At 42.2% G+C, this 15,595-nt stretch overlaps 1 protein-coding gene across 1 annotated transcript; it reads left to right on the top strand.

The window, feature by feature from the left end:
- Nucleotides 1-5,319: 5,319 nt before the first annotated feature.
- On the top strand, nt 5,320-15,277 carry LOC130381570 (rod cGMP-specific 3',5'-cyclic phosphodiesterase subunit beta-like). Its single transcript, XM_056589237.1, has 20 exons — nt 5,320-5,448; nt 6,510-6,599; nt 6,703-6,843; nt 7,174-7,248; nt 7,626-7,690; nt 7,894-7,960; nt 9,720-9,767; nt 9,862-10,011; nt 10,501-10,644; nt 10,880-10,945; nt 11,125-11,274; nt 11,450-11,557; nt 11,868-11,977; nt 12,425-12,512; nt 12,730-12,830; nt 13,127-13,234; nt 13,333-13,396; nt 13,922-13,996; nt 14,726-14,809; nt 14,991-15,277. The coding sequence occupies exons 1-20, from the start codon at nt 5,398-5,400 to the stop codon at nt 15,171-15,173; spliced, it is 1,968 nt and encodes a 655-aa protein (XP_056445212.1). The 5' UTR covers nt 5,320-5,397; the 3' UTR covers nt 15,174-15,277.
- The last annotated feature ends 318 nt before the right edge of the window (nt 15,278-15,595 follow it).

Here is a 15,595-nt window from a genome sequence, read left to right on the forward strand (position 1 = left end):
CCTGAAAGGAAAGAATGCATGGTTGTGACTTGTGTTGTGAAAAGGGTGAATGGACTTGCACTACACTCGTGTCTTAAAGATGAGGGTCTAGGTTTAGACAACAATACTGGAATTACTTGAGATTGCAGAAATTATATCTCAAGTTATCAACATCAAAGTCCATCCCAGTGAACAATTGGGTTCACAACCTGTGAACAGCTTCAAAGTTATTCCCAACAGTAACTAAATTGCTAACCGTTAGATTACGTTTATTCTCAGCAAAATTATCTTCTCTTAAATTACTGTAAAACAAATTTCTTTCAGATATACCACAGTCCAAATGATTAGTTATTGAACTACAAGTTGCTGTCGTTGGGAATATAAACTGTGGCTGTACTTCCAGTTAAATTTAGTTGAAGTTTCCCTTTTACTGATTCATGAGATGTGATTACCAATTAGTCACAAATGCAGAGCGAAATACAAAGTCCACAAACGACCATTCAACAATGAAAGGAAGGGAACGGTTTACCCTGTATCAAATACAGCTCGGTGTCTTACCTGTCAGTTTCTGAGTCAAGAAATGAAATCTCCTCGATCGTTATCCCCCTGATTGTTGGGAGTTGTTTGTGAAACCCGCTTTATATACACACTTTACCAATAAGCTTATGGACGATTTTCATGGCTGGGAACCAACTAAGGTGCTTAAATCTCGAGTTAATCTTGTTGGGATGCAATCCTAGCTGCCGTAATCTGTCTTCTATGGCCAAAACAGGTCAAGATCTGCTGAAAGAAAACAATTAGCCCTTTATGTAACTAAAGCAACAAAACATTTAAGTGTTCTTATATGTGTGTGGGAAAATGCAACACATACACAGTTTACTTATCTATGAATGGCTGATGCAAGCACAAATGTCAAATGTATCACAATATTGGACACACACACACACACACACACACACACACACACACACACACACACACACACACACACACACACACACACACACACACACACACACACACACACACACACACACACACACACACACACACACACCAAATTCAGTTTAGGTGTACTTTCCCCACAACCATATGATGGTGAACTTAATGCATAAAACACATAGCTACACTTTTGAAACCAATGATGGCTATATACAGTTTCTGGCTGTTGAAACTAGAGAAGAAAGCCAAACTGGGTGCTTTGTTTTTGTGAAGTTGTGTAGTTTGTGTCATTATATGTTGATGTCTTGAAATGTGCATCATACATGTTTAGACCAATAATGTTTTTGTAATGCAAAAACCTGCGGTACATATGCACATTTGCAAATCACTTTGAATGTTTTTTTATTGCAGTGAAGTGGAACTATTGAATTGTATAGCGTTTCATAACAGTATGTGTTCCACCCAGTAAGGAATTAAGGTCAATGGAACTTGTTTGGTGAAGGTTTGCTGCCACCATGTGGTTTATGAGAGCATTGCATCATATTCAATTCAATGCATGTGGGCTGATCTGTTTCGGTTTAAAGGGCTCCTATCTTACCACCTTGTGTGAGGTTGATTAGTCTTTTCAGGCCATTTCAAATTCCATCCAGTTGGGACATGACAAGCTGGAGTGCTGGACCAGATGAACTGTCCACCAGGGAGATGACTGGGGATGTGTCTTCATCCATCTGTGTGGACACACGCCCACTTTTTATATCACAAATGGAAACACAATAGTGTCATGCTCCATACTGTAGGCTAGTGTGTAACCAAATGCTTCAAGTTCAAAGGGTAACCAAAGAGTTAACATGAAAATCAATAAACGTTAAAAGAAATTTCAAACAGCCGCAATCTGTACCGCATCCCTTGTCTATTGTTCACTCTTTTTATTTTTCTCTATCTCTGTATCCTACATGTTCTGGTGTCATCTAGTATTGTGGCAGCAGATTATCTAGCAGAAACTGTATTTAGATTGCTTATGGAAGCTTAAACCTGCACTTTTCTACTGCAACAATTAACTATTTTTACTATTTAAAATACAAATATACTAGAATGAGGCAGAGCTACAACTCAAGCCACTAGAGGCTTCTAATTGGAAAAAATAGTGCCGGTTTAATGTAGACACATGCTCTTGTCTTTGAATTGAGGGATTATAGACCCTCTCTTACCAAGCACACAACATCTTTCCCCTCTGTGTCCTCTTTCCCTGACCTTGTCCTGATTCCGGTCCTACGACATTTATGTGATACCCCATGAAAATGGGGACACAAAGAACACAAAATGACAACGTATTCTTTAACCCCACCATGTAGTCGTGAATAAAGGGCCCGCAGAAGAGACGCACGGAAGGAGATGGATTCAGGGTGCTGAGATAATCAGCCAGTGGCCTAACCAAATAGGGCTTATGGCTGAGGATGGTTGCTTTAATAAGAACTTAAAGAGCTTGTGAGTCTGTGTTTGAACAGAGTTACCAGAGAAATACAATGTATCGAATCCTGTAGTAGCAGATGTAAAGTAAAATAGTATGATTGTAAAAGCATAACAGGACAGAAGAATATATATCCCAAACTATGTACTAACTTCCTTGTGACTCTGACCATTGTGTGTGTCATACATATTTTTCAACAAGTAGAGCCCCCCCCCACAGTTAACAGTAAAGTTGATTTTTTTTAACCAAAACCAGAAATGAGCTGTAATGAATGGTGTGTATTGGTCCTTTACACAAACTGGCCTTCAGATTGGCATGGTGGTGTGACTGTCTAACCCACTCCTCACCCCAGGGGACTGGGCCCCATTATGCTAGTGGGTCACCTGGCCTTGGTAGCGTTTAGGAGGTGATCAGCTGATCAGTTTAGCACGGGCAGATCCCGGCTAACCTTCAGCACTATCTGCTGATGACAGAGGATTGAATGGATTCAGCCCCTCCACGCGCCCTGCCTCCACCAACACTGGGCTCCGTCGCTCTCTCCTTACTTTCTATTTTTAAACACTAATATAGAATCTGGCTGTTGTTTATTTTTTACACACACATTCTGAATGTGTCCGTTTTTCGTTCTGTCAGATGGGCGATTTTGTTGGATACAAAAATTTGATTTAATTTGAATATTTTGTTGATTAATTGATTAGCTCTTCAATGTTTCTTTTTGTTGGTGTTTGCTGTTAGTTTATTTTTATTATTGTAGTCTTAGTTTGGTTTTTGCCTTGGAAGGCTCTCAATACACTTGACCTGACCAAGAAGAAAAAAATTAGAGGAAAAGAGTCTGAGATCGGGACCAGGAGATGGCGGAAGAAAAGGAGGATGTACAGAAGTTCCTGGACGGAAACCCGGCGTTTACTAAAACATATTTTGCCAAAAAAATGAACCCGGACTCTATTTCAAAGGTGGCGAGCATCCCACTGAAACAGGTGGACTTCAGCCAGTTTGATGAGCTCAGCCAGGTATGTTACTGATGCTATAAAATGTAAGAAGGAAAATATCAGTAGTGAGAAGTCATAAGAATTAACCACATTTTATGAAAGAAGAAATGTGCTTCTTGACGACCTGAACCTGTAAGTTTTACCGGTCCCTTCATTATCCCCAAAAATATATTTCTTACGTTTTATTATATCTCTCAACATCTGTGTGGTTTATGCATAGAAATGGCGGGAAATGTGTAGGCAACCTTAATTGAGGTAGACGATATAAAGAACCTCTATCTTATTTCAGGATAGGCCAAGTTAATATAAATATAAAGTAGGGGATGAGTTTCATGATTATCATACATTTATCCACATAATTGGGAAAAAAAATCCAAAAAAAGGTGCACTGTTGAATTAGCATCCGAATGAGTAGGCTACCGTTCTCGTTTGCTTTCCCTCCATTCCAGGTGGAGGAAAGCCAAATCATGTACGAGCTGATCAAAGACATGCAGGAGAACGTCAACATGGAGAAGGTGGTGTTCAAGATACTGAAAAGAATCAGCTCACTCATCCACGCCGACCGGTGTTCCCTGTTCATGTACCGGCAGCGCAACGGCGTTGGGGAGCTGGCCACCCGGCTCTTCAACGTCAACGCCACGTCGGAGTTCGACGACTGCGTGGTGCAGCCGGACTCGGAGATAGTGTACCCGCTGGACCTAGGGCTGGTGGGCCACGTGGCTCAGACCAAGAAGACGGTCAACGTCAAAGACGTGAAGGAGGTAGTAAAAATCAGACAGTACTATACTAATGCTAATGATTTACGTTTATATTAATAATATCCCCGTGCTTAGCTTTTCATAGAGTGAGGAATAAACACTACATAATACCACGAAAAAGCCACTAAAGATTGGCGGCATCTCCTTGACAACAGTGGTTTACACGGCTCTTAAATTTCATGGACAGTTAAACCACAGTGGTTTACACGGCTCTTAAATTTCATTAAATCCAGGTGTGACAGAACTGAATCAATCTATCACCGAAATAGTTAGTATCAAAGCTCCAAGAGTATATATTCAGAGCTGCCATGTTGGTCCTTCTCGACAACACATTTGAGGATACCAAGCAACCAGCTAGTATTATTGGTGTGGTGATAAAGTGCCAAGATGGCGGCTTTGAATGTGTGGGACGTCATGTGAAACCATCCTATACTTCAGTCACATGGTTATAATAACATTCCACATATCTATTAATAAGGGAAATCAGCATTTCATCTCTGTATTATGTCTATAAACGGTCTGAAAGGAGACTACATAAGCGAGCAGCGATGGACTGCCTGTGTTAGCCTCTGGGGATAACCGCCCAAATCCCCCTATGAGACTTAATCCATTTATTTTGATATCCCATCATGCAATGCTTTGGATAATTGGCCCGTTTCTTAAGTCAGCTGGAATTCCATAGTGCTAACAGTTTCACACTGAATAAATAAAACGACAGAGCTTTACATAGTGGTTTTGGTGGGTTTAGGTTATTAAGGGTTGTTAAGAATAGGCCTACCAATGACTCCCAGCTTCAGTTTATCACAAGACTTTTGGGATATTCGCTTTAATGCACTGCAATTACATGATCCAAAAACGAGAAAAACACAAACTGATTGTAAACCTTGTCTAGTGCAATTAGTCAAACCATGTTTTTCATTTTTGCAAACCATGTATTTTGTCTTGGTGAGGGTTTTTCCAAGGAGCATCGGCATGGATACTATTGATTTCATGTTTCATATTGATTTCATATTTCAGATTGTCAGGTCAATATAGACATATTGCATAACTTTAGTCTTTAAAAAATATATAAATACAATGCATAGTCATACGAGTCAAGAGTCTACATGTCAAGAATTCACTGTTTGTGTGGCCATCTCCAAACATTGTTGTCATGCAGAACCAGCACTTCAGCGACTTTGTGGACGAGCTCACGGAATACAAGACGAGTAACATCCTTGCCGCACCCATCCTGAACGGGAAAGACCTGGTGGCCGTCATCATGGCCCTGAACAAGACCAGCGGACCCTTCTTCAACGCAGAGGATGAGGACGTAAGACATAACGCCACGCGTAAACACACACACACACACACATACACACATGCACGTAAGCATCGCACACACACGCACATACGCATGTACGCACACACACACACACACACACACACACACACACACACACACACACACACACACACATATGAATGCACACACGCACGTGCACGCACACTGACGCATGGAAAATGACATGCACAGGCTCATACACGCAAACGCACTCACACATGCACAAACACAAACACACGGACAAGCACATGCACGCACACTCACGCATGCACGCATGCAGAACTATATTTCTATTCCCATTATATAGTCTCCAATGTTGTGTATATGGAAAATACAGCTGTTGAATATGGATTCAGATGTACAGTAAATACTGTATACCTGTATAAATATAAACAGTCTGAACCAACACACACACACACACACACACACACACACACACACACACACACACACACACACACACATACATAAAAATATATAACAGACAAAGTAGGGTTGGGCATAGAAGTGGCGATACATAATGTACTTATTGTGTAACAAACTTTTATGCCCTGCTTCTAAGGCTCAGAGCTAAAGTTCACCTGTGGGCTGAAATCACTACCAAGTAGGGAATTCCCTTTTAGCCATCCTACATCCTTCACACTGTTACGTCTATGTGGTCATTAATCCACCAGGCGTAATCATGTCATCCCAATCAGAAATAACCTAAGCCGTTAAATGGATATACGCCTACGTGTCTGCGACGTAGTGACTACTACTACACCACCCACACTCAGCCATGCCAGCAAGCACACTCACATTCAAGCACTTGAGCTAACTCATTTATTTAATAACCAAAGTGTACACAGATATGATGTATATTTGTATTGTCATTATTTATAGATTTGTTTCATAGTAAAAGTAAAAGTTTTTTCTTTAATTTACCTTGATGTTCAATCACGTGTGATTTATGATTAGCAGGCTATTATATATCTAAAAACAGATATATATATATATATAATAAGATGCATTCTCATGTGATCCACACACTCTTAATCTTTGTCCCTCAGCTTTTTACCAAGTACCTTAAAATCGCCACCTTGAATTTGAAGATCTTCCACTTGAGCTACTTACACAACTGTGAGACACGCAAAGGACAGGTGAGAGGGCTCCACTTTGCTACTACTTTAAGACCAAAAGGACTTTGCTGAGGTGTAATTGATGCTGAAATCAAGACGTGTGTGTGTGTGTGTTCTCCCCCAGCTTCTTCTGTGGTCTGCCAACAAGGTGTTTGAAGAGCTGACGGACATAGAGCGACAGTTCCACAAAGCCTTGTACACGGTCCGCGCCTACCTCAACTGTGATCGCTACTCCGTAGGCCTGCTAGACATGACCAAGGAAAAGGTACGGAGACCTGGATGTGAGAGTGAGTGGCAGTGTGAGTGTGAATCTGAATGTGAGTGTGAATCTGAATGTGAGTGTGAGTGTGTGCGTGTCTGTGTGTGTGTGTGTGTGTGTGTGTGTGTGTGTGTGTGTGTGTGTGTGTGTGTGTGTGTGTGTGTGTGTGTGTGTGTGTGTGTGTGTGTCTGCGCGTGTGTGTGTGTGTTTGCGTAAATAGGGGTGGTGTCAACGTTGCGTAAACATTTAAGCGCCTTATTTTCATGTGAATGTATTACAGGGTGTAACATGAGTTAATTCTAACGTGTATATTGGTATTCTGTGGTTTTCCTCTAGGAGTTCTTTGATATCTGGCCGGTGCTGATGGGGGAGCAGCCTCCGTACTCTGGCCCATTGACACCAGATGGGAGGGTACGAGTAATACATTCAACCTGCACTATGTCCCTTTTCTACCGAGGCTATTTACTCCGTAAAAATTAAATTCTCGAGAATAGAATGTGCTCATCGCCCAGTCAAACCATCCTGGGAATTATTCTCAAAATAAAGTTTTATTCTGGTCCACTTTTGCCCTTACTAGTAACTGTCGCTATAACCGTGCTACAACTGTAGCTACAACTGTAGCTGCAACTGTAGCTGCAACTGTAGCTGCAACTCAAGCCACTAGAGGCTGCTAAGGGGACAATTTACATAGGGCAGGTTAAAGGTTAATATTCAGTAGAGAATACTTTTGGTTTCAATCTGCTTTTTTAACGTTTCCTTTCCTATTTTCTTCATTTGTTTCCACTTAGGAAGTCATATTCTACAAAGTGATTGATTATATTTTACACGGCAAGGAAGAGATTAAGGTCATACCGTGAGTAAATCCTACTACTTTTTCCTGTATCCTTACATATCTGACCCACTGTAAAATACAAAGGGGTTCATTCAACCATCTTGGTTTTAAATGCGAGGAACCAAGATTGCCGTGAGGCGAATAAGCCCCATTCCAAGATAGAATAATTGGCACAATAATGGTGGCTGAACCTTCTAACATGGCCTCCTCTCCATCTGTCCCAGAACTCCACCAGCAGACCACTGGGCACTGGTCAGTGGCCTGCCCGTCTACGTTGCAGAGAGTGGATTTGTGAGTTGTTCCATACATAAACTTAGCACAAATAGTAAGGACATTTGTGTTTGGTATATTATTTCTCTGTGGTAACAATGCTTTTTGGCAATAAATCTTATACCGTTGGAAAGCGTTTTTAGTTCCCTTTCAAATTGTGCCCCATTTATAAGGAAGATGCATTTGTGGGATGAGCAGCAGCGCTGAGTATGTGGGTTGCGCCCATGAAAAATTTCCCAAATCTTTTCTGCCATTACCAAAAATTATTTTGCTGTTGCTATTGACACTTGTTTTGAGCTTCTTGTACCCCCAGGGTCTGCCAATCAGGTGCCTGATTGACACCTGATTGGCAGCACCTGTGAGCATGGGACCTACTACTGTAAGTACAGCTACAGTCAGTAAGCATCTGCTCCAAGAATCGGCATGCCGCGTTCGACTGATCTGGATAGGGCCCTAGCGATGGGGGAACTTCAAGGTGGTGTTTCGCAAAACCAAGTTGCGGCATTATTTGGAGTGAGCCCTAGTACCCTCTCCAAACTGAAGGCCAAGTTCCATATAATGGGGGATGTCAAAGACAGGCCGCGAAGTGGGCGTCCCAAGAAGACGACACCCCAAGAAGACCATTTCATCACCCTGTCAGCACTTAGGTGCCGTAGGCTGTCTTCTACAGATTTCCAGTCAAGGTTTGCAGGACGTTATGTCAGACGGATTTTTGCCCAGACAATCCGGAACACACTACACGCAGCCAATCTCCGGTCTCAATGGGCTGCCAGGAGTCCTGCCATGACTGCCCTTCACCGTCAGGCCCGTTTGCGCTGGTGTCAGCAACACATGCACTGAAACATGTGGAGGAACGTTATCTTCAGTGATGAGTCCAGATTTAGCCTACGGCAGTTGGATCATAGGGTCAAAGTGTCGAGAAGACGCGGAGGATGCTATGCTGATTGTTGCCCCGTGTGGGGCGGCATCTCCCTCACTGGAAAAACGAGGCTTGTCATCATTGGAGGCAATCTCAATGCAGAGAGATATAGAGATGATATCTGCAACCAGTGGCAATCCCATATCTCCACAGTCTGGGACCGAACTCTATCCTCCATGATGACAATGCTCGCCCCCACAGGGTGGGGTTTATCAGAGACTACCTCCAGAATGTGGGTGTGGAGAGGATGGAATGGCCTGCTAGCAGTCCTGAAAACCCCATTGAACACTTGTGGGATCAGCTTGGGCGTGCTGTTCGTGCCAGGGTGACCAACACAACCACGTTGGCTGACTTACGACAAATGCTGGTTGAAGAATGGGAAGCCATCCCACAGCAGTGTTTGACCAGGCTGGTGACCAGCATGAGGAGGAGGTGCCAGGCTGTTGTGGCTGTGTATGGTTCTTCCACACGCTACTGAGGCTTCTGTTTGTGAAATGAATAAATTATTAAATTGCCAATATGTCTTGTTTCTTCAAACTTCAATCATCCAATCCACCAAACACCAACCGAGTCAATGGCAGAACAAGCTGTTTGGCATTGGCAAATTTTTCCGCAACCCACATACTCAGCTCTGCTGCTCATCCCACAAGTGCATGCTCCTTACAAATGGAGCACCATTTGATAGGGAACTATACAGGCTTTCCAACGGTATAAGATTTATTGCCAAAAAGCATTGTTCCCACAGAGAAATAATCAACCAAACACAAATTTCCTTACTTTTTGTGTTAAGTTTATATCTATATATTATATTCAAAAAACGATTTCAACTTAAACCTTACATTCTCTTATTTTGTTCTGTAGATTTGCAACATTATGAATGCCTCCGCCGAGGACATGTTTCAATTCCAGGTAACAGCCTAGATTCCCCTGGTCAAATCATTCCCCTGCTATTCATTCAGACCGAAATATATAATTACTAAACTTGGCCTGAACTATTTTGCAGAAAGAGCCTTTGGATAGCAGTGGCTGGACCATAAAGAACGTTCTGTCCCTTCCCATCGTCAACAAGAAGGAAGAGATAGTGGGCGTGGCCACCTTCTACAACAGGAAGGATGGAAAGCCCTTTGATGAACAGGACGAACAGCTTATGGAGGTCTGAGTCTTGCACGTGCTGTGGTGGCAACTTTAGTGTAGTTTTACTCATTACCGATAATATCGCAATAAAGCGATTCTGCAACAATCAATATATTGTCAGACAATCCTATGACGATATATCACGACGTATGTCTAACGATGAGTACAAAATGACTGTGAGGTCAATTTAGTAAATTGCTGTATTTTGGTCGTTATTCATGTTCGGAACTGAGTATTTCAGTTACTTGTCTTTGGCTATTTAAGAGTGCCACCTCGAGGAGCAGGGAAATCTGTTTAGAGCACCTTACTTTATTAATTAAATGATAAATATTTGGGGTGATATTTATTGTTTAACTCTTGATGAATCAAGCATAAAAATGCAAAATGAATTCTTAAAAAAGATATATCACCGTATGGATATTTTGTCCCACCCCTAGAATACACAATGGCAGGTAAATCTAAAGTTTGAACCTCATTATCTTAAGGACATGTTGCTTTGTATCTGTAGGCCCTGACTCAGTTCCTAGGCTGGTCAGCTCTGAACACAGACACATACGACAAGATGAACAAACTGGAGAACCGCAAAGACATTGCCCAGGACATGGTGATGTACCACGTCAAGTGTCGTGACGACGAGCTGCAGAACATCCTGGTCAGTCCCAACACCCACGTGACAACTGTCCTCTAATCATAGGCCTCCGTCTAATCAATAAACACCATTTGGTGGATGACTTTCTCCAAAGTGTCTTTCATTACAGTGTGCAGAGAGTTTTTGCATAGGCGGTTTGTGAGACTGGAACCCCTCACCAGGGAGGTGCTAATGGCTCATTCACTAGTGCTCTTTCATTGTTATTAGGGTTACAAACATAACATTGTTGTCTTTGTAGAACACAAGGGAGCTGTATGGGTCTGAACCCGCAGATTGTGAGGAGGACGAACTCCTGCAGATCCTGGTAAGAATCCGTTAACGGCTGTCACTTACTGCTATGTACCTTGTTGGTATTGTGGAAGACCTCAGGAGTGTTGGGTACTACTTTGGTACAATATGTGAATCCTCTCTTTTGGTTCTGTGTGTGTTCTACTGGCTCTCTTTAATGCTGTTTTTTATACTGTTTTGGGTCTTTATCTTTAGAAAAAGAATCTCCCTCAGCTCATTAAGAAGTTTGAGATCTACGAGTTCCACTTCTCAGACCTCAACTGCACAGAGATGGAGCTGGTCAAGTGTGGGATCCAGATGTACTATGAGGTCGGGGTGGTCAAGAAGTTCCAAGTACCCCAGGAGGTAAGCACAGGGACATCAGACTTCTGCCATTTCTGTCTGGTCCGTCATTATGCAAGGAGATGATTATATATCTCTTTGATTATATTTTACGCTTCATACCTTATTTAAAGAGCTACTAAACACTCCAAACAAACCTTTATTTTGTTTATTTTTTCCCCTCCTTCTTTCTGTCCAGGTGCTAGTGCGCTTCATGTACTCCATCAGTAAGGGATACAGGAAGATCACCTACCATAACTGGCGCCACGGCTTCAATGTCGGCCAGACTATGTTCACACTCCTAACGGTATCTAGTCATTCATTCATTCCTTTGTGCCATTCATGCATTCAGTATTTGTCCATGCATTCATCCATCATTCGTGCTCTATCCTATGTGGCGATACCAGATCACAAATTTTAGCACTCTGCTGATGACTGATCATGCTGTGGTCACGGCACTATTACTAGTCATAACTAAACAGGCTAAATCGTTGCACCTTCTCCTGTTCCTCCTTAAAAACCCTAACCTAACCCTTGTCCTCTCCTCAGTGAACACTGCACCAGCTGCAGCCCGCCCTGTTCACCCAAAGTTCACGTGTTGTTCTCCACCGTTTCAGACAGGGCTGCTGAAGCGATACTACACCGACCTGGAGGTGATGGCTATGATCACCGCTGGCTTCCTGCACGACATCGATCACCGGGGCACCAACAACCTCTACCAGACCAAGTAAGTACCAGACGCTTTGGCTGGCCCTGCTGTGTGTTCTCACCAATGTATGAAGAACCTTGAGTCTGGTAGCAGACGTTCTCCGTTCTGAGCCAACCAACGCTGCGTTTCACTTTCTTTTGCTTCCTATTTGTTTCAACCGATCATGTTGCTGGAGCTGGGAGTCTGTGAAAACAGAGAACACAAACTTGGCAAGCAATAGTCCACTTTCCCCCCCGGCGGAAAGACAAGCCAAAAACGCCAGGACAACAACGTTCTTAATAAAAGTGTCTATAGGTTTTGTCTCAGCCCATTGTAGAAATGCACTTATTTAAATCCCCTTCTGAACGCTTTAAACACTCGCTACACCATAGATGGAATGGAATGCTGAAACCCAGATGACCTGGTGTGTGATGTTTGGCTGTGTTCAGGGTGTTATGTTCACGGTAGTTTCCTTTAATCCAACAGGTCAGGCAATCCTCTGGCCAAGTTGCACGGTACCTCGATTATGGAAAGACACCATCTAGAGATTGGCAAGTTCCTCTTAGCTGACGAGGTGAGAACCGAAGGAGGGCAACAGAAACAAATGTCAATGATGTATGGCATGTGCAGTATGGTCCGTGGTATCCAATGGGAACTGACGATATTTTTTCAGAACCCTCCCTATTTGTAGTATCTGTATCATATTTTCTTAAAAAAGAACTCTCTATCTCTATCTATATTTTACAGTGGGTGTCCTTCACTGACCTTATCCCTGTTTGTCTCACTCGCAGCAATTGAATATCTACCAGAACCTCAACAGGCGACAGCATGAGCATGTGATCCACCTCATGGACATCGCCATCATCGCCACGGACCTGGCTCTGTACTTCAAGTAGGCTGCGCCTCAATCTCCCCGTTCCCCATCCTCAGATGGTTCAAGCTCTTCATGAACGACCTGTTTTAATACTCTGGGCCTCAGATGCTCCAAGCTCTTTATGAACAACCTGTTTCAGATGGTCTAGCTCTTCATGAACGACCTGTTATAATACTCCAGCTCTCAGATGATCCAAGCTCTTTATGAACGACCTGTTTTAATACTCAAGGCTTCAGATGGTCCAAGCTCTTTATGAACGACCTGATTAGTACTGGAACATCACACTGGTATCCCCCACCCCCACTCCCCACCAGGAAGAGGACCATGTTCCAGAAGATCGTGGACCTATCGAAAACCTATGATGATGAGAAGAAGTGGGTGGACTTCATGTCTCTGGAAACCACCAGGAAGGAGATCGTCATGTGAGTGGGACAAGCGCCCTCCAACACATCAGGCGTGGTGCGCAGTATGTTGCCTGCTTTCATAAGTCATATCCTAACGTGTTCATTTTGTATGTCAGGGCGATGATGATGACAGCCTGTGACTTATCTGCTATCACTAAGCCCTGGGAGGTGCAGAGCAAGGTGAGCTACTCCATGTGATGCTGTTATTGTTATACAAGGGAGGGAGGGAGGAGGGAGGGTGGTAAGGAAGGAGGGAGCGAAATAGAAGAGAAGGATGGAAAAGGAAGGGAGGGAGGGAGGGAGGGAGAAACAAAGAAAGAAAGAAAGAAACACAAATAACAACAAATACATTTTATAACAAGACTGAAGACTTTTATGTTTGCTTTAGCATTCTGCTAAATCTCACATTGCACTTTCTAAAAAAGCTTTAACTTTGCCGTTATTTTCTATTTGAATACTAAAATGCCTTTTTAACTTTCTATTTTACTCATTTCTTTGCATATGTTTTCTTTTACTTATCTATTATTTTATTGTATGACAATGTTTATATGTGAAGCACTTTGAGTCTGCCTTGTGTATGAAAAGTGCTATATAAATAAAGTTGCCTTGCCTTGCCTATATAAATTAGTCTCACCGTTATCAAGTCATGTGTGTGTACCCTGTAGATGTAAACCTGTGTTGAGATGATGCTCATAATCCTTGCAGGTGGCCCTGTTGGTGGCAGCTGAGTTCTGGGAGCAAGGAGACCTGGAGAAGAATGTTCTGGATCAGCAGCCTATTGTGAGTTTCACCATTGAAACTGTTGTTTCTTTCATCCATCCCAACGGCTCATTGTTTACTGGGTCCTGGTGAGCTCAACGTCGTTTCATTTCACTGCTTCTTGCTGTTAATGTTCCAATTCTTGATTTGTAATATTTAGAATAAGATATTAAGATAAGCATCTTTACATATCCCTCGCATCAAAACTATCACAGACTTATCGTGGATGAGATGTCATAAAAAAGAAAATAAAGATTTGGTTATAGACTTGGTTAAACATGTATGTGTGTGTCTGTAGAATTTATTGGCATCTAGCCACTAAATTATAGGGAACTTTAAGTGTCCAGTAAGCTCAACCCTCTCTTGAATCGACTGCTGGCCAGACCAAGCTCCACACATCTTCACACACAGCCGTTATACTATACATACCAAAGGCCTGCGTGAACGCCGACGCCTCTACAACCCTGTTGTACTAAAAAGTAAAAATCATCTGGTGTCCGCTCTTAGAATCAAGGGTATTTTTGAGACAAAAATTATACGTCATTTGAGAGTAAAACCCATTGAGAGCAGAAGGAAAACAAGGACAAAAGTACTTAAATTAATCAAATGAAATAACTAAGCTGCACCATAGCAGGCTGCTATGATCTTTCTTATGGCCAGGCTGTGTTCACCGTCTGTTGGCCTGGTCTCTGACTCTCTCTCTCTCTCCCCCTCTATATCTCTTCCCCCCTATCTCTCTCTCCCTCTTAGCCCATGATGGATCGAACTAAATCAGCCGAACTTCCAAAGATGCAGTGTGGTTTCATCGACTTTGTCTGCACCTTTGTCTATAAGGTACTGGTCGCTACATCATACAAATCATGCAACGAAAGCATCAATCATTTGGTGATTCAAACCAAACGATTGTTTGTCCAATGTCCTATTTTTTATCTTACACAAAATAATATTACAATGTCATCGTGTACGTCAACAATACCTTATGTTTCTGTGTGTATATGTTTCTTTTGGGGTCCAGGAGTTCTCCCGTTTCCACCCGACAATCACTCCCATGCTGGATGGCATCCTGAACAACAGGAAGGAGTGGAACAACTGCAAGGAGGAGTATGAGGCCAAGCTCAAGGCCCTGGAGGAGGAGAAGGCGGCCAAGGCCCCAGCAGGCCCCAAAGGTGGGATGTTTATACATTATATCAATATCTAAGCAGTAGCTTTATATATAGATGACTCTCTCTCTCTCTACACATATAGATATATTTAGATATATCTACATATACATAGCTTCATTTACATTATGATTAGAAAGATTGTAAAGGCTTCTCAAGGATACTTATCATGTAAGATATAATAACATAAGAGATGCTTATTATATATAGTATAATAAGTATCAAGATCTTGATATATACTTTTATGATAATTAGAAACATAATAAAGGCTCCTTTAGGATACCTATCATATATAATGTATGAGGAAAATAATATATGCTTATTTTATATAATATAATAAGTATCAAGGACACATATAATTTATCATTCGTATCCTTCCCCTATCCTGTATTTGTCGGCAAGCATTGAATTGATCTTCATCACACTGTTTATAAAAATAGCCCGATACATGTCGTCATTT

Source organism: Gadus chalcogrammus, chromosome 4, assembly GCF_026213295.1.
Source record: "Gadus chalcogrammus isolate NIFS_2021 chromosome 4, NIFS_Gcha_1.0, whole genome shotgun sequence".
Lineage (NCBI taxonomy): Eukaryota > Metazoa > Chordata > Actinopteri > Gadiformes > Gadidae > Gadus > Gadus chalcogrammus.

What these genes read in the sequence shown, in the direction of transcription:
- LOC130381570 (XM_056589237.1), top strand. Translation starts at nt 5,398, where the DNA reads ATGGCCCTGAACAAGACCAGCGGACCCTTCTTCAACGCAGAGGATGAG. An exon ending in TAGACATGACCAAGGAAAAG is followed by an intron (nt 6,844 to 7,173) that starts GTACGGAGACCT and finishes GTTTTCCTCTAG; the next exon opens with GAGTTCTTTGATATCTGGCC. An exon ending in AGGACATGTTTCAATTCCAG is followed by an intron (nt 9,768 to 9,861) that starts GTAACAGCCTAG and finishes ACTATTTTGCAG; the next exon opens with AAAGAGCCTTTGGATAGCAG.